We start from the raw sequence: 22,476 nt of genomic DNA, 5'->3' as shown, positions 1-22,476 counted from the left end.
ACACCCATGTCCTACGACTGAAATCATCAATAAATGTCATAAAATAAGTACTCCCCCCAATGGAAGTAACTTGCATAGGACCGACTAGGTCAGTATGCACTAATTCTAATGGATATCTAGCCCTCCTAGAATTTCCAGAATTAAAGGGAAGCCTATGTTGCTTACCCAAAATACAAGCCTCACACTTGTCACAAGAATTTCCTACATGTGGCAAACCTTCTACCATTCTTTTATTTGACAATAAATTTAAACCAGCATAGCTAAGATGACAATACCTGAGGTGCCATAGCCGTGAGGGGTCTTCAATCACACTCCTTTGAGCTGATTGTGTGGGAGGTGCACCACGAACTTGAGATGAGAAACATGTCTCAATCCTGAAGGGAAACATTATGTTCTTGGTCATTTGAACTGCTGCAAGTAGGTTCTTGCTCCCATCCTTTTCTTGAATGACACACATGTCATTCTCCATCAGCACTTTGTATCCATTTTGAATGAGCTGACCAATGCTCATCAAATTGTGCTTCATACCAGGGGCGAAATACACATTTTGTATTTTCCTTTTCTCACCTTTCTTGGTGCGGACCATAATAGATCATTTGCCCACAACTGGTAGGGTTCCATTATTACCCATCTTAATTTCTGATTTGAAACTCTTGTCAATGAATGAAAACAAGGTTTCATTACCACTCATGTGGTTGCTACATCCACTGTCGAGGTACCAAAACTCAGGGCTTCCTTCTTCACCAACATTACACATGATGAAGGCAGTGTTTTCACTTCCCATATTCACATCAGCCACATTTGCTTGTCCTGACTGATCTTTCTACTTCTTCTAGCATTCATTTGCATAATGCCCATATTTATGAAAGTAGTAGCATTCTACATTACTCTTATTTGAGTTGTAGTTTTTATTACCTCCTCTTGAAGTATTTTGTGAGCTACTTGCTCCATCTACTCTTCCTGAGCTTTCTGTTGCAACATTTCTTTGTCCTCCATTTCCCTAACCTCTGCCTCTGGAGTTCCTGCCTGAGCCATTTCTTCCTCTCCCCCTTCCTCTTGAATTTGATTGAGCCTTGAATGCTTAATCTTGGGTAGAAGAAGATGTGGATCTATTTATCCTATGCTCATGGGTTTGAAGAGAACCCATCAACTCATCCATTGTCAAAATAGTGAGGTCTTTTGCCTCTTCTATGGTCATGACCAAATGGTCATATTTGTGAGGTAGACTCCTCAATATCTTCTCCACTGTCCTTTGCTCTTGATAGTCTTCTCCATTTGACATCAGTTGATTAATCACATTGGAGGTTCTTGAACTGAAGTCTACAACTGATTCATTCTCCTTCATTTGAAGGTTCTCAAACTCCCTCTTGATGTTCTGTAGCTTTACAGTACGGACTTTATCAGTCCCCTTGAAGTTTGTCTCAAGGATAACCCATGCTTCCTTTGCATAATTTGCTGCTGCAATCTTTGGGAATACTATCTCTGTCATTGTTGCTTCAATAAGGCTTAATGCCTTAGCATCCTTCCTCCTTGACTCTTTCAAATGAGTCTTCTGTGCATTTGTGAAAGTAGCATACTGAGTTGGATCAGTCACATTATTGAATCCATTGACCACAAACTCCCACAAATCATTTGCAACCATGATGGTTTTCATCTTCTTTGCAAATGTATCATAATTCTGTCCATTAAATGATGGTGGCTGCTGCCATATCTTTCCTACATCTCCTACCATAATAAATATCCCAAGAAAAAAATTCCCTAACTCACTTTGGATGTGGGGCCTCAAAGCTCTGATACCATGTGAGAAATATACAAATTAATATTTCAACAACTCACAACCCTAAACCTAAAATCAATTTATACTCGGAACTTGGAAAAATTGCTCGGCACATGGAGGTGTCGAGTGCCAGTTTTACTCGGCACATGAATGTGCCGAGTGCCAGATAGCTCGGCACTTGCTCGATGCCGAGTGACAGGCAAGAGGTGTCGAGTGAGCTCGGCACTCAATAATTGCTCGGCACCAATGGATGTCGAGTGAGCTCGGCTCCAACTGAGAAAGAAGATGCCGAGTGTACTGTTTCAAACTTAAGAAATATAACTTAGGAAATATTTCAACGTGAATGCTTTCACCATTAAAATCAGAAAGCCAAAACTTTAAGCTTTCGACCAAACTTGTCAAATGCAATGAATAGAAGAGTAAGAACAATAAATTCGAGTATGCCTGCTTGCTTAGTATTTAACTTTGATTTAAAATAATACAAGATCTGGGAGCATTCGGCTTCAACTAGAAAACCCTAAATTTACCCTAAAACTTCAAACGGCTTCAATACTTCAAACTTTAAACTTGCAGCTCTAGTGGTTGCATACAAAAATGCCTGGAGCAATCACTGCTTCACAAGTCGAATCCAATGAACAATAAACTTACAGAGTGAACAGAGAGAAGATGTGCGACTGCAGGCACGAAGTAAACAAACTCCTTTCTTTGCACTCTGACAACTGGATCTACTGATCTTCTTCCACTGCTCTTCTCTGCAACTTCTAATCTGATCTGCTTGATCTGCGCTCTATGAATGAATGAATAACATTCCTTTTATCACATTCCATTTTCCCTCTCAACGTTCAAATTCAAAAATCTCACCTACCGCATTCATGTTTTCTATCTGTTCTGAGTTGTCAGGTGGTAGGTGGGTGTTTGGCTCCAGGGGCAAACGTCAACGCTGCATTAAGTTTTCCAACAAAACTCCCCATCTTGTCTACGTTTCTTCCAAACAAGTATTTTCTCTCCCAGGGCACTTTCTTCTCCGTTCCTCTCCAGCTCAACTCCGGTTTCCTTTTGTTTTCCTGGTTTCTGTTCACCTCTTTACAGGAAAGTCTCATCGTAGCAGCATTTGAAACCCTAAGCCTCTATTATCAACAATTTTCTTTAAAAAAAATTTCAATTAGTGTTTAATCAATGGTTTCTCTATTTCCCTAGTTTCTGTTAGCCTGGATTTATAGCAAAGCCTCAGCCAACCTTGTCAAGCATTTCAAATCCGAAGAAATCGCTCTTATCAGCCTTCTTTTTTGTGTCTAATCATAATGGCAACCCCTTCTAATCCCACTGGACAACCCAAGTATGCCCTAGGAAATTCATCTGATGGCCTAACAAATGCTGTCCTTGCCCATGCTGCATCCGGCCATCAAGTCTTCTGTAGAATAGGGGCTTCTGATGGCTTGAGAATTGTTCTACCCGCCCCTGCTGCCACAACAAGTGCTTTTGATGGCCTACTATATGCCTTCCCTACTCCTGCCAATACCTCTACCGAGTCCTCCTCCCAAACGAAACACCTGCCCTATCATGTCTTTATAAATCATTATGGAAAAGATGCCAAACACGGTATTGCCACCAATATCTACAAAAAGTTAGACGCCACTGGACTGAGAGTATTTCTGGACAAAGTTGAGCTGAGAGTTGGGGATTTCTTCCCAGAAGCTTTAGAAGCAGCAATGCGTACTTCTTCAGTTCACATAGCGATTTTCTCTGAGAATTATGCACGATCTCTTTGGTGTTTGGCTAAGTTGGAATTCATACTACAACTACCCGAGATCAAATTTATCCCCATTTTCTATCACGTTGAGCCCTCTACTCTTAGATGGACGATTGAAGGAAAAGGAATCTATGGAGAGGTCTTCAAAGAGCATGAAATAAAGAGGAGGTACATCACAAATACTCGTCCTCTGTTTCTCTGCTGGATGCCCAGTTGACTGGACTTTATCAAGAAATATATTATAATCAAATGCTCTTAGTTATTACTGTTTTCTTATTTTTTAATCTGTCACATTTATATATGTCTGGCCCATTGTGCTTGCATGTTGTTTCCACCCGAGCAGATACAACTCAAAAATGCTCAGCTGGAAGTTGGCACTCCATCAAGCTTCCAATTACACTGGCGAGACCATTAGTAATCAAGGGTAAGTACAGACTAGTTTATTTCCTTCGGTTAGCTTACCAAATATTCCTGTATTTTCTTAGAGTATCCCTCCTTTTGTATTAAGCGTTCAGGCTTTAAGTTTGGTTTTAGTAATAACACGTTACACAATCATCAATGCATCATTCTATCAATTTAGTCTTAGATGGTAATAATATTTTTTTTGATACTTTGATTAATAAATTATAAATTTGATTTAGTTTTTTAAAATTTAATTGTAGAAATATTTCTATTTTAGAATTGTGATTCACATTTTGCAATTTCTTATTAATATGCTTATCTTAAAGTTTCTTAATGGTCCTAAGAATTATTAAAAAAAAATTATTCTATTTATTTATAACAATCTTTTTATATCAAATTTTTAAGACTATCATATTAGTAGTAAGAAATTGAAAATTGTACCCAGTCTTCTTAAAAGTTAGGATCAGTTATAGATAAAAAAATTGAAAATTTGAAAATAAAATCTAATTTTTTAATTAGATATGTTCAATTTTTTAAATAAATGTCTAAATATTTTTATATATTTGTACATAAATATATATACATTCATATATATACATATATATGACTATTGTATAAAACTTAACAATTCATATAAGAAACTTTTGCTTCACACTTAACCACATGCTAATATTTATACTTCATCAAAAATAGTTTTACAATTGCATAAATTAGTAAGCATAAATCAGAGATAAAATAAGAAAAATTTAAAATAAAATCTATTTTTTAATTTAAACATGTACAACTTTTTTAACAAACATTATTTTTACACTTTTATGGTTTCACCAGGAAAAAAGTATTATCCATTCTTGATGTCGAACCATGATCATTAGCCTTTTCAACCATATATACATTAAGCTAGTTTTAATTATTTTCTTTAATTATGTCCACTCAATTTATGACAAAGCCTCACCTAAATCTTTTGAACATTTTAAACACCAAGTTTTTTTTTAAGAGCATTTTTGTTGTTGTTTCAATTGTGCATCATGACAGACTCTTCTCTTCTTAAGATTGTGAACAACCAAGGCCTACAAAATGATTTTGATGACTAAAAATTTTCCTACCTAAGAGAGTGGAGCTAAGGCTAAAATGTATTAGTCCCTGGATGTAGAAGTAATTTTGGTAGAGATGGACTACAATTAATTTTTATTAGTAAAATTACATAACTTATAAAAGTTAAAAATTCAGTTTATTTTAAAATTAATTTTCAGTCATTAAGATCTCTTTTATGATTGGCTAGATTGAATTTTCTCAGAGATATTTTTATATTTTAATTGAAAAATATCTAAAATACAAGTTCTTCAAATTTTTGGAAAGTTCTTGTCCACAAAGCTACAGTGCATGATTCTTCGCAGGTACAATGCCTAGCCTTCTGCCCATTTCACCACTTCATCTAATCAGAAGATAACGCCAACCATTAATTTTGCCCCTTTCCCCTGTTCAGAGCTTTGTTGTTCTATTAACTGGCATGCATCTATTCTTTCTAAAAACCCACTTCCATCACCAGGTTTTATTCCCTTGATTGGTTCCCGAGGCTTGCCTAGCCATTGGGTGTTCCGATCTGGAGTCGAGAGTAGATTGCAATGTATTTTAATTAGAAGAGCAGTACACCCTTTCACTATGTATGTTTACTATTGTTGGTAAACAGATTTGTCACAGTAGAATTTTTCCAATGGAGTGTGTGGCAAACCGTTCACAACAGTTGGATAGGCCCTTGGTATGCAGCCTTCCTCTGCATTTAGAGGGGCAGCTCCCTCGTATGATATAATTTTTAAAGGGTTTTTTGAATAAAGAATCTAAAACTAAAAGGTGAGAAAGCTCATAATGACAAATGCACCACACAACTCCAAGGCTTTCTTGAACTACTAAATTAAAACCGCTAATAACAACAATCAAGATCTACGCTTGAAAACTATTACTAGCACAATGTTGATCCACATATTCATAAACATCTATGCCATACCATGAGAATGCTCACTACAAAGAGAATCAACATTTCTAACAATTTAGATTTAGAAGAAGAGAACTCAAACAACACATTCCTTTATTTTCTTGCACCAAGAACCTAAGAGGAATTTCTAATTACAAAGACAAAATTTCTACATACTTTCCAAATATCATCTCCTAATCAAAATTTTAGCATAGTGCTCCCTTTTTCCAAAGCCCAAAAAGTCCCTTTACAAAGCCAAAAAGTGGCCTTATATAGACATAGAGGTTAATAACTACCTCTTGGTGGTTAATAACCACCTCCAGAATACGTGATTCAGGTGAGGTTAATTAACCTCTACAAAATTAACCTATGTGACATGAAACTTTAGACATTAGACATGTCCATCAAATAGTAACTATCCGTTCATCAAGTCTCCAATTGCATTAAAAATTTCTGAGCATCTCGTTCTCCCAAGATTATGGTCCTTTAAAAAATAGAAAAGATCATATGATGATATGATCAAATCTTGCATACATACCCTCCATGACATTGATCATATTGGATGATTATATTTACCCATTGAGCATAAAATTTTCAAATTAGAATATCTGCAAGCCTTTAAGGGATTTTTGAGAGTTTACATGCCTCAACATGTGATATGTCTTCACAAAAATTGCATCTAGATTACCATTGGACAAGCTCATTTAAATACTTGCTATGGGTAAAATTTGATCAAACACTGAGCATGATTACTTTCCAAGCTTTTACAAATGTGGTTCTTTATAAGAGTTGTCCAATGGCTCCACAAACATCATTTGAGTGTTTCTGCTATGACTCGGGTAGGAAGGATGGCACTTCTATCGATACTGAAGTTCATGTCTTTGCTATGCATATTGACTACGTGTGTGTGCTCTCCCATATGCTTCTATATTCTGAGTACATGTCAACTATGACACTTTCAACTATAATAGATGACTAAACTCTTCCTTTGAATTTTCTGCTATGGACACCGGGTTTGCCATCACATGATATTATTGGCATTTCTTCAAACATTTGGCGTACTACTACTATTGTCTCATGCTTGACTCCTCCTTCATTTAGAACTTCAAGTCATGGTGGAATGGCATGTTTCTCATTTGGCCATCTCTTCGAACTAATAACAGCATGGAAGTCTTTCTATGAAACTGTGTGGAGAGCATTTGGACAAACAGTTTTCTCTTAATCTATCACAATGCTGCCTTCAATGCAATTTGTCACACGAGTCACACACCTTGATGGTTACTGCAATACTTCATCTTTATTTCATGGTACTATGTTCCTCATACCACACATATCATTTTTCATGTTCTTTTTTTTTACATGTACACCCATATTTCATGCTCTTATCGAGAGGTTGCGAATGTTTAAAGTCACCTAATGCCACAGGCTGGAGATTGAAGAGTATTTGAGCATGAAACTTGCACATTCTTTGAATATTTGGAATGTTGAAATTATTGCAAGTGTGCTTTGCCGACTTTCTAAGATGCTATGTGGCCACGGACTGGGAGGAGTCTTCCATCAAATAGTCATCGTACCTTATCATTTTTCCAAGTGAATGTCACTAATTGGAATCAGGGCCAGAGATGCCAAATTCATTGGTGTGCATTGAAAGAGAGAAACCACATATGATATGGTTCTCAGACAGTGGGCAAATAATCATTCTTCTCCTCATGGTGGCTCGAAGGGACCATGGAGTTATTGATTCAGTAACAATCTTGAATGCCGCTAGTTAGAGGGTGTAGATAACCTCACAAAACCAATCACAACTCTGATAGGATATCTCCATTCTTCATGTTTTGATAGATGCTCATACCCTGTTCTATAGCTCCAATTTGGCACAGGCAACGAGGATGCCAATGTAAACCTTTCATGTGTATCACCTCAGCTCCAATACGTACATGGATTATAGAAAATACTGGTAATATCTTTTGAAAACCGCAGGCTCCTTTACTAACTTAATTTTCTTTGCACACGGCTCCATTCCCTTTCCTCCAAATTGGTCATATACCAGCCGTAAGCATAACATTATGTAAAATTGATGATGCAAGATGCTTTTCTATCATGCAAGTAAGATGACATTCTTATCATATTGATCATTCAATCCATTTGAAAATGATTTAATAACATCTTTCAAGATGAAAGGGAATCATGAAATATTCAAGTGTGCAGTTACGTGGACTGTCATTGTGCAACCTGCAGGATTTTTACCAAACAACTCCCATGCACCGTCTATCTGCCCATGGGATGTAATATTGAGAGAAGACAATGAAATAGGTAGCGTGCCTTGTTTGTAACTCCACACAATTTCTCTGCAATCACACTCTGAACTCAAAGTCGCATGCGATGTCAAGAGGCACCCTGTCATATAGTCCATGGGTGTTGGTATTCTTGTTGTTTCAGACCACTTGTAAATCTCTCCACATCTTAGAAAACATGTTACTGGAAAACATGAATTCTTATGATCATTGATTTCAAGCCATTCACATATCCAATCCTTCATCAAGAAATTCAAGAGGTTAATAACCGTCTCAAAGAGGTTAGAGAATATGTGTTTTTGGAGAGGTTAATTAACCTACTCCAAAATGCGTGTTATGAAGGTTATCATTAACCTTTTGAGAGGTTAATAAAAACACATTTTTGGACAGGTTAATTAACCTACTCCAAAATTCGCAATTTGAAAGTTATCATTAACCTTTTGAGAGGTTAATGGTTAACGATAGACTTGAAAACACGTATTTTGGGTCTCAACATTAACCTGCGATAATTTGGAGCTCAAAAGCTAGATTTAAAAAATTCCAAGTGTTTTGCGGAGTTGGGAACGATTTGAAGACATGAAAGTTTAGAAAAATACAAAAACTCAAAGATAAAAATACCATTTCAATGATTAAAATGGGGCAAGTTTCAAAAGATTAATTGTGGCTTATAGCATTGGAACAATTCTATAACCGGGCAACAGTTGGCTCTAACTAGGGACAAGGACTAACAAGGATGAAGCTCAAATCCAGAATAATTAAAACAATGCCTTATCCATTGGGGCTATAGAGTCACTTGAGGGATCACTTTGCAAAAGGGAGAAAACTAGCACCAAAAACTAGACAACTGAAAGCAAACTAGGCACAACAAAAACTCCTAACTAGACTATATACAAGGTAGGTTTCCCTACCTCCAGTGACTCAAGGTATAATTATGCAAATCCATTCACTGGTTGGGTAAAATAAATACCATGGCGTGCTAACATGTGGAAACTACCAGATTCTTGTGGTTTCGAATATAAGTTGGCTCCTGGAATTCCAATTCTGATATTCATATCATTTTCCGCCTCTCTAGATAAAGGGACACATCCAAATAACCAAGATTCATTAAAAATCTCAGACTTCAAGATCAACTCTTCTTCCTATGGCATGGCATTGATAACTTCATTTTCAAAGAGTTGAATTATAATATCCTTCTGGTGATTAAGACTCAAAGATATCAAACCTCGTACTAGATTGCCTTCATATAATATGTGACGTGAAGCAACTTGTGGAGTTATGGCCATCAAACCTTGTCTTCGAATACCAACTTGAGAATCATCAATAGAAATGCCTTTCTCTATGAATAAAGGATTTAAGTAAACATTTTCTTCATAGAGAAATTTACCATCCAAAGATTTTGAGCACAATCTTGGAGTAAATACATCATAAGAGTTTTCTTCACTGGATTCCTCCATGAGATCCTCTGCTAACTCATTACTTTCTTCATCATGGTTATTCTTCTCATAGCAGTTCTTTAGCATAGAATTTCCTATTTGATGAAAAGACTCAAAAAGAGGATTTTCTTGAACTTTGAATGATCCATAGGAATTTAATTTCACTTCGTTGGAATAGAGGAAATTGTCTTCATATTCATATAGCTTTCATCTTCAGTATGTCCAATGATATCTATCTCCTTTTGAATCATCATTTCTTGTACAAGACATCCTTTATGAAGTGTGAAAGTTGGCATGCATGATAAGGAATGAAGGCTAGATGATTCATCTTCTTCTCCTCTAAGCTGATTTTTAACTTTTTCATCAACTGATCTTTTAATCACAAGTTCATCAATGTCATCAAAGGTAAAGGTTTCCATTTCTTCGGAGAAAGCAGATATTTGTAGAAGTTCATTGGTGCTCTTATCTCCATCAATGATAGTAGTTTCAGATTGTTCTATGATATGTAAAATATTGATATCATTAATAGATTTATCATCATGAATGGTCATCGAAGGATGATTTGGAAGATTTTCTCCACATAGGAAGTCATCATCTAAAACATTAAGGCACCAAGAAGGAATAAAAGTTGTATGAAATTCACCTTGATCCACATTTTCCTCATCTTCAATCATATGTTGCATAGTTTCTTGAGATTATGATATTTCTATTTCTTTCTCATTAGGATCGAGATGATTGAATACTCTCTCCTTGGTTTGGAAATTTTTATAGTCATGCCTTGATACATTAGCAAACCCTTCTTCTTCTATAGATTCTATTCCTCAAACATCTCCTTCATTACTCATAGGATCCCTGTCTTCTTTCATGCATGAAGATTTAGATGAATCCTTTCCAACATTTGGATCAGAAGATGTTCTACTATCAAGAAAATAATTCTTCCATGGGTCTTCTTTCTCAAGTTCTTGCAGTGTTTGAAGTAAAGAAGGATGTACTTTGTTAGGATCCAAGTGTGCATTGCCATAGAAGCTTTTTAAAAATTCAACCTGATTGGGATCAAAGGAAGTATGACTTTGATGAGCAATAGGTGCAAGCATGGGGACACCTTTTTGACCACCACTATCCATTTTTGATTGACAAGAAACACTTTTGTTATCAAGTTCTTCCTTATGCTCACATGTGGAACTTCCTTCTAAAAATGATTTGGGTCTGTGAGAGAAAAACCGATTATCTTTACCATCATCTTCATCTATCTTTTGTAAAGTTCGAAGCAAATATGGATGAATTACTCCTAGATCAAGTTTTCGTACACCATAGAAACTTTTCAAGAAGCTTGCTTGCTCAGGATCAATCTAATTTTGCTGAGATGCAGGTGCATGAGAGACATTTTTAGCATTCCTCATTGCTGATTTACATGAAGCACATTTTTCAGCAAAGACTTATTTATCTTTATACACTAAATCTTTTTCCAAAAAGGATTTTTGATCATGAAAAAGAAAACCATAATCCTTTCCATCCTCTTCTTCAATCTTTTGAAAAACTTGAAGTAAGTGGGGATGAACCATTTTAGGATCCAGCCTCCTATCGCCATAGAAATTCTTCAAGAATTCAACTTGCAGAGGCTCATCAAGAATCTGTTTCTTTGGATATGAAAAATATTCATCATCACTATCACTATCACTGTCACTTTCAACTTTTCCTTTGTACCAAACCATGATTCTGAGTTGCTGCCTTCAATAGAGTCGTCGATAATCAATCTCTAAAATAGAGTCACCAACCTTCGTTCTAGGGAAGGTACCTTTCATCAACCATGTTATTGATTATTGTTCACTTGGTTTTGGATATGACCAAGATTTTGCCTGTTTCTTCTCGGGATAACTACTATTGTTTCAATAATTACAACGTTGTGACCAATAGGAGCTCTTCGCAAGATTTCCCCAAACTCTTCTTCTTCTTCAAGAACTTGAATCACTAGATGGTATTGTTGAGCACTTTGTCTACACCTCCAGGCTAGAGTGTTCAAATCTGAAATAATATCCTCCTGGGTATCTTGGAAGCCAAGGTTTGGTTGGAGAACTGGAAAAATGTTCTCATGCGGAAGCACCATTGTGCTTCATTATAGGCAACTGTCAATATTTTTTGTTCAGTCTTCCTAGTAGAGTCGCCAAAAATCTGTTGGTAAACAGATTTGTCACAATAGAATTTGCCCAATGGAGTGTGTGGCAAACTGTTCACAACAGTTGGATAGGCCCTTGGTATGCGGCCTTCCTCTGCGTTTAGAGGGGCAGCTCCCTCGTATGATATAATTTTTAAAGGGTTTTTCGAATAAAGAATCTAAAACTAAAAGGTGAGAAAGCTGATGATGACGAATGCACCACATGATTCCAAGGCTTTCTTGAACTACTAAATTAAAACTGCTAATAACAACAATCAAGATCTACGCTTGAAAACTATTACTAGCACAATGTTGATCCACAGATTCATGAACATCTACACCATATGGTGAGAATGCTCACTACAAAGAGAATCAACATTTCTAACAATTTAGATTTGGAAGAAGAGAACTCAAACTGCACGTTGCTTTATTTTCTTGCACCAAGAACCTAAGAGAAATTTCTTATTACAAAGATTAAATTTGTACATACTTTCCAAATATCAACTCCTAATCAAAATTTTAGCATAGTGCTCCCTTTTTCCAAAGCCAAAAAGTGTCCTTATATAGACATAGAGGTTAATAACTACCTCTTCGTGGTTAATAACCACCTCCCAAACACGTGATTTGGGTGAGGTTAATTAACCTCAACGAAATTAACCTATATGCTCAGAAACTTGGATTTTAGAGGGGATGATTGAATAATCGATTCTTATAGATCCCTGATAGATTATATGTGAGCTAAAGTTCAAACATAGCGACCTTCCCAAGTTCATGTATACTATCTACATGATGCTCCAATCTGCCTACCATCTCAATCATAAGTGAAGGAAAGGTGGCAAATGGTTCACCACTTTTTGCTACTTTGTGTGTAGTTTCACGCTGCATCTTCATATCACCATTGCTCTTCTCTCCTTCATTAAGGTGAGGTATTGTAATGCCGATATGCACTGATTTTTCATAATGCCCGTTTGGGTTATCATGGATTGTGGAGGAGGACATTTCTTCATGCATTTTATGCTCGCACCCCAAGAATTTGAATCCATTATTCTACTGCACTGTAAAGAATTGCGCCCCATTGATTGAATAATATCATGGACAGACAACACCTTCTCCTCGCTCATCAGATTCAGTATGAGCGGAGTAGTTGGGAGAATTAGCAATGTGGTCCATTTGAAAAGGTACAACTCCCCAAATTCATCTCCTTCTTCGCTTCCCTTGGCTGTAACGGTGAAATTGGTGTCCACGTCGCCCAAGACCGTCAGTAACCCTTGAAAAACTGCAAAGAGATGAACTGAGATGCCCCCAATCATCCAGAATTGTTCATTCCTCCAGAATTCTTCAATGCTCACGCTGCTCCATCTCAGCTCTAGGACTCCAGTTGCTATGATTGACATAAATAGCACCACAAACCATACACTGGCAAGGTTGGTCAGCGTGGGAATGATGAATTTTCCTGTGAGAAGACACACTGCCGGAAGTGTGCAGTAAGCCAAGAGTGGGATTGACGTTAGTGGGTACACAATTGTGTTTGTGTAGGCAAATCTTTCTAACAACTTAAGCTTTCCACCATAACCATACCATAGAGGACAATGTCTACTCATCATAATCTCTACAGAGCCTAATGCCCAACGGAGAACCTGGTGCAAACGATCTAAAAGATCAATAGGAGCAGAACCTTTGAATGCCGTCCTTGGAGGAAATACAATAGATAGATCGCAATCCATGGCAGTGCATTTTGAATCCTATCAAAATATCTTCTGTAACTGAGCCATAAATCTGTCCAACCTATGAGCCACTACATAGATGTTTGATAGCAATACATACTGTCCAGCATTGTGAGGCTCTCGTCCAAGCATCCAGCTCTGCCCAGAAGGTCCACCATACAAGCGTAGTGCTCTATTCTTCGTGCAATGTCATATTGTTTAGTCATGGAGTTAGAGTAACGACGACCTTCATCCACTAGGCCTAAATGATTAGATGCAGAAAGCGCTGAGATAAAGGTAACAGGATCTGGTTTGATGCGTGCTTCTTGCATTTGCCAAAAAAGTTGAATTGCTTTCTTCCCATGCCCGTGCTACGTCCTTTGAAACATTTTCATGGCTTCCTCCCCTTGATTGTTCTCGGAATGGGCAGAAATCATTGCATTCCACGAGATGGTATCTTGTTCAGACATCAACTCTAATACTTGCCGCACATCTTCTAACCTGTTTTCCTTTTTCCAAAGCTTGTAGGTCAGCACAAGCGCTAAGAACACAAGAGCTTGTAAACTGGTTTGGCTTTGTTCCAGCCTGCTGTATTTGCGAAAATAGGCTCAGCACCTCCATCTCATTTCTGGCTTGCATATATCCAGCAATTACCCCCATCCATGAAACAACATTTCGTTGGCCCATTTTGTCAAACAACTCGTGCGCCTTCTGTATCAATTCAGGAAGGTTCCGAAGTGTCATCTTCAATAGACCTAGATAGATCTTGCGAGTGTATGTCAATATCTGATCGATGTAGATTGTGAAGCTACATGACCAAAAATAGCAAATGAACCTCCAGGACAAGAACGTCTGCTAGCAAATGGTCGACTGTTCAAATTTGAAATTTTATTATGCTACCTACTAAAAGGCAAGACTTGAGTCCCATCTATAGTAATCACAGAGGATGTTGTGCATTTCAAAGGTGGCTGAAGTGTTGGAGTGAGTGTGCAAATATCAGTAAGACCATCCCATTTAGATGAGAACTGCCCTGCGTTTTTCCATTTTTGGAGTAAAGATTGGTGAAGTTAATGTTTTTGATCCCATCTCATGATTAAACATAGCAAGATCATTTCCTTTTGTAGCTCTTAGAATCTTTGCTAGAGACCTTGGTGGCTTTACAGAAGACACATAAAATAGTGGCGACTCTAAATCTTCTGGAGTGAAGCATCGCTTTTCAAAAGATTTTAACTTGATTGTAGATCTTCCCTGACTGACTCCATAATATCATTTCCATCAATCAACTCAAGCTTTTCTTCTGATGTAGCCTTCTCCTAGGATGCCTTTGACTTCCTTCAATAACCAACTGGTCAACGATTACGTCAAACAATTCACATGTGTTCTGTGATTCCAAACTCCTTGCTATGTGAGTTAACAATCCTTTAACCTCTGTGTTGTGTTGCGGGCTGGTAGTGAGGCATCAAGCAATAGCGCTCACTCTTCTAAGATTTCAATTCCCAAACAACAAACCTCCAACTTCATTTGTGTGCCATCATTAGTTGTGATTTCTATGCAAAACCACGGGTTGGAGAATGAAGCATTCAATCAAATGGTTCACATGCTTGTCTGTAATTCTACACAATTCCTCTGCAGTCACACTGTGAACTCAGAGTCCCACGCAATGTCAAGAGGCACTCTATCATACAGTACATGGGCATTGGTATTCTTGTTGTTTCAGACCACCTACAACTCTCTCCACATCTTAGCAAACTTGTTACTGGAAACATGAATTCTTATGATCATTGATTTTGAGCCATTCGCATATCCAATCCTTCATCAAGAAATTCAAGAGGTTAATAACCGTCCTGAAAGGGTTAAGAAACGTGTTTTTGGAGAGGTTAATTAACCTACTCCAAAATGCGTGTTTTGAAGGTTATCATTAACCTTTTGAGAGGTTAAGAAAAATGCATTTTTGGAGAGGTTAATTAACCTACTCCAAAATGCGCAATTTGAAAGTTATCATTAACCTTTTCAGAGGTTAATGGTTAATGATAGACTTGAAAACACGTATTTTGAGTCTCAACATTAACCTGCGATAAGTTGGAGCTTAGAAACCGGGTTTTAAAAATTTCAAGTGCTGGGCGGAGCTAAGGACGAGCCGGAGACGTGAAGATTCAAAAACTCACGAAAACTCAGAAATAAAATGGTCATTTCAATGATCAAAATGGGACATATTTCACACATAACCAGGGGATTAACAGTTTCAAAAATTGAAACACTTTATGACCGGGCAACAACTATGTATAAGCCCTTTTAATTTTACATTTTTTTGAGATATTACATATTTTTTTTGTGATCCTGCACCCACCGCATTTGGACAGGATGCTAAGCTTTTCAAGAATCTCATGCTGGTTAAAAATTGTGTAGGAAGGAGGTTAAAAATTAACTTCCTTGTTTTCATAGAGTAAAAACTGGAGTTGTAATTTTGTTCTATTTTTGGCCGTATCAGTTGAGCATTGTAGTTGGACTCTACTGCTAGTTCCTGGGAGAGTTCATAACTTTGATTGGGCCATATTTGTGTATGGGGAGAATCGACTTAATGTGATAATCGGCATCCTCTTTGTACCTGATATGTAACTGTAGTTTTGAATTATTAAGCGAGATATGATTATTGTTGCCTGATTCGTAGTACTGGAGCATCATGTGTTCCTCGAAGGTGGTTTGACATGAGCAGTTTGTCATTTTGATTTCATATTTTTTGTATTCTGTTTGGACTCTATTTGCTTGTACCTGAGGGAACTTGATAATAAGAACAGCTCGGCAAGGACGGCACAAATGATCGGAATGACCAGTAGGGCAGGTGCATTGAAAACTAGCGGCGGTTCCTCATCCAAATTGTAAAAGCCGTGACAGAAAATATTGGCGAAGATCGAAAGCGGTCAAAAATTCAAAATGCTGGAAGATACGATGGTTATATTTAACATATAAAAAATATTTCATTGATTTAATTTATTTGTTTGCTAAAATGTATATATTAGTAATATTTTATGAGGAAATTTTTGAAGGAGTTTATGTTTTGATACAGAATGTCATTATGGTTTACTATAGAATGTTTACGTATACTTATATTCGTAATAATTTAGAACCTTTTGAGTTTATAAAGTATTTATTGCGAGATTACTGAAACGACGTGAGCCTGGGAATTAAGATAAAGAACTTATATTTTGTATTATATTTTATTCTTCATATCTAATTCTTGTTGGAGATTAGATATTCTTGAAATTTTGTGAGCTCTTGTTATTATTTGTTATGACTAATTATTTTGATTACTAAGTTTGAGTAGATTCAAACCTAAGACCTCCCAACTAAGAAGCTCACAATTAACCATTATATAGACTCTTAGTTTTTTTAATAATATTTTTTTATTAATAAAAAGAATTTTTTTTGCAAAAAAGATTGTTTGAAGATTTGCTAATTTGTATTTATATTAAAAAAGTTTTTTATAATATTTTATTTGAAATATATTAAGTTCTCAATTTCAAAGCTAATTGAATCAATTGCAATTGTTAAAATATAATATTTTTTAATGTAGGACAATTCATATATTCAATTTGATATTCATGTATGCATTAACAAATGTTTCATTTATGTTTGGATCTAAATCTGATATACCATCAATCAATAATATCTACACTATTTTTGTGAATTATCTTTTGTTTTAATTTTGTTAATGATATTGAAAAATTAATTTGCAAATCCTACACTTTTCCTCATCATAGAACTTTGATATAAACATTATAATAATAATAATAATAATATGATTTATATATAGATACAATTATTATATTAAATAGTAATAACTTTATTCTTTTCCAACTTTTAAATATTTTTAATTGGCAAAATCAAATCTTCTCTGCTATAATTATGTGTGTTTCCTCTGTCATATAGAAACCATAAAATTCTATGAAAGATATGTTGTTTTATCAGTTTAGGTAATACAATACTAGATGTATTATCTGTATATATAAAATTTAATCCGTGCTAATTTTATAATTGTGTATCTGTACTTATTTGAGATTATTTAATTGGGTTCCTTGTGTTCATTCATGTTCAGGGAGGAGGAGAAGGCGGTGAATAATGTGGTGAATCTTGTTCTAAAAGAATTGAAGAAGGTGCGAATAGATGTAGCCAAGCATCCCTTGGGTTTAGATGAAGCGGAAGAAGACTTCAACAACGCTCTACTCAATTCTGCTGCTGGACAAGTACAAATGGTGGGCATCTGGGGCATGGGTGGGGCTGGCAAAACGACTCTTGCTAAGCACATCTTTAACACGAAATCCTTGACCTTTGATGGTAGGTCATCTTTTGTTTCTGATGTACGCGAAGCTGCGAGGAAAGATGCATTATATGATAAACAAAAAGAGCTTCTGAAGGACCTTGACCTCGGAACCATAGATTTTAATAATGTAGACAGAGGCAAAGAAATTCTAAGAGGGCATCTGAAATCTGTTCCTGTGCTTCTTGTTTTAGATGACGTGGACCATAGAGATCAACTAGATGCTCTAGTGCCAGACAAGGACAGCCTTGGCCACGGAAGTCTGATTATTATCACCACACGTGAGTTGGGTGTTCTTAAAGCATGGGGTATCTCTATTATATATAATATCAGAGCTCTGAATGTCGCTCATGCTGAGGAGCTTTTCTGTTGGCACGCATTCGGACAACCCTCTCCGTTGTTGGCATTCAAGGATCTTGCTGAAAAGTTCATAAATGCTTTCCATGGTCTGCCTCTGTCACTGAAGGTCTTCAGGGGTCTGGTCTGCGGGATGTCTGACAAGAATTATTGGCAGTCTCAATTAGACAAGGTGTCCAGAATAGTGCCAGACGACATTAAATTGAGGCTCAGAATAAGCTATGATGCTCTGGATGAAGAAGAGAAAGAGATGTTTCTGGATGTAGCCTGTTTCTTCATCGAAAGCAGAAGCAGTAGGGCCATTGCAGTATGGGACGGATCAGATTGGAATGGGCTGCACGGTTGGCAGAGGCTTGTGAACAAATGTCTTGTTGAACTAGAAGGGTATAATCGTATTAGAATGCATGATCATTTGAGAGATTTGGGAAGAGAAATTGCCAATCAGCAATCACCCTATCGTCTTTGGTCCGAAACACAAATTATCAAGATTCAGCCTCAACAGGTGAATTCGGTACTTTCTTTCATTATTTGTTAGTCATGGCATCTAATTATTACCATTTCTTTAAAATGTTTCTCATTTTTACTTGTGACTATTCGAGTAGCAGTACGAGTCCGAGGAATGGATTGTGCATTAGTTGTCAATTGCCGCCCCCTGCAAGGTCATATCATATTAAACACAAACGAAGGAGAGCGTACCCTTCAGCCCGGCTCTCTTGGATTAAAGATTTTTATTGGTAATGCATTTTTTTTGATGAGCCATAGTGAATTATCAAATGATCTTGTCTACCTTCAGTGTGGCGGCTTTCCACATAAAAATATTCCATCCTGGCTTCCACTGAAAAAGCTGAAAATTTTAGAACTGGTGCACCCTGTGAGATTACAAGAGTTGTGGGAAACTGATGCGGATGTAAGTATCTTCCTTTAGGTACTTTAAAATAATGTTTTTTAAAAGTCATGTTGTGCTTGTTTTAATCCTACCGCAAATTGGCTGCAGGCTCCTTTAGCGTTGAAAGAGTTAGTTATTCACTGGGCGTATGATTTGGTGAAGATAGAAAATTTTAAAAGTCTGACATCACTAGAGGTGCTAGAGATATATGATGTCCAGAATTAGATGGGCTTCCAGGTCTTGGAGAATTGTCTTCTCTATGGAAATTTAAACTGAGCGGATGCCCCAAATTGCAAAATATAGAAGGCTTAGGAAGCCTGAAATCATTGAAAACACTCTGCATACTTCAATGTGGAGAATTGAACACCCTTCCAACTCTTGCAGAGCTGACTTCTTTGAAAGAAATTAAATTGACCGAATTGTACAAATTGGAAAAGATAGAAGGTTTAAGAAGTCTGACATCACTAGAGGTGCTAGAGATATATGAATGTCCAAAATTAGATGGGCTTCCAGGTCTTGGAGAATTGTCTTCTCTATGAAAATTTGAACTGAGTGGGTGCCCCAAATTGCAGAATATAGAAGGCTTAGGAAGCCTGAAATCATTGAAAACACTCCGCATACTTGGCTGTAGAGAATTGAACACCCTTCCAACTCTTGCAGAGTTGACTTCTTTGAAAGAAATTAAATTGACTGAATTGTACAAATTGGAAAAGATAGAAGGTTTAAGAAGTCTGACATCACTAGAGGTGCTAGAGATATATGAATGTCCAAAATTAGATGGGCTTCCAGGTCTTGGAGAATTGTCTTCTCTATGGAAATTTGAACTAAGCGGGTGCCCCAAATTGCATAATATAGAAGGCTTAGGAAGCCTGAAATCATTGAAAACACTCTGCATACTTGGCTGCAGAGAATTGAACATCCTTCCAACTCTTGTAGAGTTGACTTCTTTGAAAGAAATTAAATTGACCGAGTTGTACAAATTGGAAAAGATAGAAGGTTTAAGAAGTCTGACATCACTAGAGGTGCTAGAGATATATGAATGTCCAAAATTAGATGGGCTAAGGAAATTTGAACTAAGCGGGTGCCCCAAATTGCAGAATATAGAAGGCTTAGGAAGCCTGAAATCATTGAAAACACTCCGCATACTTCACTGTAGAGAATTGAACACCCTTCCAACTCTTGCAGAGTTGACTTCTTTGAAAGAAATTAAATTGACCGAATTGTACAAATTGGAAAAGATAGAAGGTTTAAGAAGTCTGACATCACTAGAGGTGCTAGATATATATGAATGTCCAAAATTAGATGGGCTTCCACGTCTTGGAGAATTGTCTTCTCTATGAAAATTTGAACTGAGTGTGTGCCCCAAATTGTAGAATATAGAAGGCTTAGGAAGCCTGAAATCATTGAAAACACTCTGCATACTTCGCTGTAGAGAACACCCTTCCAACTCTTGCAGAGTTGACTTCTTTGAAAGAAATTAAATTGACTGAATTGTACAAATTGGAAAAGATAGAAGGTTTAAGAAGTCTGACATCACTAGAGGTGCTAGAGATATATGAATGTCCAAAATTAGATGGGCTTCCAGGTCTTGGAGAATTGTCTTCTCTAAGGAAATTTGAATTGAGCGGGTGCCCCAAATTGCAGAATATAGAAGGCTTAGGAAGCCTGAAATCATTGAAAACACTTGAAATATTTGACTGTAGAGAATTGAACACCCTTCCAACTCTTGCAGAGTTGACTTCTTTGAAAGAAATTAAATTGACCGAATTGTACAAATTGGAAAAGATAGAAGGTTTAAGAAGTCTGACATCACTAGAGGTGCTAGAGATATATGAATGTCCAAAATTAGATGGGCTTCCAGGTCTTGGAGAATTGTCTTTTCTAAGGAAATTTGAATTGAGCGGGTGCCCCAAATTGCAGAATATAGAAGGCTTAGGAAGCCTGAAATCATTGAAAACACTTGAAATATTTGACTGTAGAGAATTGAACACCCTTCCAACTCTTGCAGAGTTGACTTCTTTGAAAGAAATTAAATTGACCGAATTGTGCAAATTGGAAAAGATAGAAGGTTTAAGAAGTCTAACATCACTAGAGGTGCTAGAGATAGAGTGTCAAGAATTAGATGGGCTTCCAGGTCTTAGAGAATTGTCTTCTCTAAGGAAATTTGAACTGAGTGGGTGCCCCAAATTTCAGAATATAGAAGGCTTAGGAAGCCTGAAATCATTGAAAACACTCGAAATATTTGACTGTAGAGAATTGAACACCCTTCCAACTCTTGCAGAGTTGACTTCTTTGAAAGAAATTAAATTGACCAAATTGTACAAATTGGAAAAGATAGAAGGTTTAAGAAGTTTGACATCACTAGAGGTGCTAGAGATATATGAATGTCCAAAATTAGATGGGCTTCCAGGTCTTGGAGAATTGTCTTTTCTAAGGAAATTTGAATTGAGCGGGTGCCCCAAATTGCAGAATATAGAAGGCTTAGGAAGCCTAAAATCATTGAAAACACTTGAAATATTTGACTGTAGAGAATTGAACACCCTTCCAACTCTTGCAGAGTTGACTTCTTTGAAAGAAATTAAATTGACCGAATTGTGCAAATTGGAAAAGATAGAAGGTTTAAGAAGTCTAACATCACTAGAGGTGCTAGAGATAGAGTGTCAAGAATTAGATGGGCTTCCAGGTCTTAGAGAATTGTCTTCTCTAAGGAAATTTGAACTGAGTGGGTGCCCCAAATTTCAGAATATAGAAGGCTTAGGAAGCCTGAAATCATTGAAAACACTCGAAATATTTGACTGTAGAGAATTGAACACCCTTCCAACTCTTGCAGAGTTGACTTCTTTGGAAGAAATTTACTTGATGCGGTTGCACAAATTGGAAAAGCTAGAAGGTTTAAGAAGTCTGACATCACTAGAGGTGCTAGAGATAGAGTGTCAAGAATTAGATGGGCTTCCAGGTCTTGGAGAATTGTTTTCTCTATGGAGTTTTGAATTGGAAGGGTGCCCCAAATTGCAGGATATAGAAGGCTTAAGAAGCCCAAAATCATTGAAAACACTCCAGATAAATAACTGTAGAGAATTGAACACCCTTCCAACTCTTGCAGAGTTGACTTTTTTGAAAGAAATTGACTTGAGACAGTTTCACAAATTAGAAAAGATAGAAGGTTTAAGAAGTCTGACATCACTAGAGGTGGTAAAGATATATAAGTGTCCAGAATTAGATGGGCTTCCAGGGCTTGGAGAATTGTCTTCTCTATGGTATTTTGAATTGGAAGGGTGCCCCAAATTGCAGGATATAGAAGGCTTAAAAAGCCTGAAATCATTGAAAACACTCAAGATAAATAACTGTAGAGAATTGAACACCCTTCCAACTCTTGCAGAGTTGACTTTTTTGAAAGAAATTGACTTGAGATAGTTTCACAAATTGGAAAAGACAGAA

General features: G+C 36.8%; 1 protein-coding gene and 2 pseudogenes across 1 annotated transcript; 2 read left to right on the top strand and 1 right to left on the bottom strand.

Annotated features, from left to right (window-relative positions):
- Nucleotides 1-2,283: 2,283 nt before the first annotated feature.
- LOC149540920 (uncharacterized) lies at nt 2,284-22,476 on the top strand. The gene is made up of 5 exons (XM_089801990.1): nt 2,284-3,695; nt 3,871-3,951; nt 17,574-18,682; nt 18,752-19,063; nt 20,495-22,476. Exons 1-5 carry the CDS (start codon nt 3,079-3,081, stop codon nt 22,450-22,452), a joined length of 4,077 nt encoding a protein of 1,358 aa, XP_089658116.1. The 5' UTR covers nt 2,284-3,078; the 3' UTR covers nt 22,453-22,476.
- Nucleotides 12,665-14,224, bottom strand: LOC149540922 (cellulose synthase A catalytic subunit 7 [UDP-forming]-like; annotated as a pseudogene).
- Nucleotides 19,091-20,495, top strand: LOC149540921 (uncharacterized; annotated as a pseudogene).

The sequence above is a fragment of the Cupressus sempervirens genome, chromosome 9 (genome assembly GCF_028749045.1).
Source record: "Cupressus sempervirens isolate cs-2001-9-10 chromosome 9, ASM2874904v1, whole genome shotgun sequence".
NCBI lineage: Eukaryota > Viridiplantae > Streptophyta > Pinopsida > Cupressales > Cupressaceae > Cupressus > Cupressus sempervirens.
This window is presented reverse-complemented; position numbering and strand designations above follow the sequence as displayed.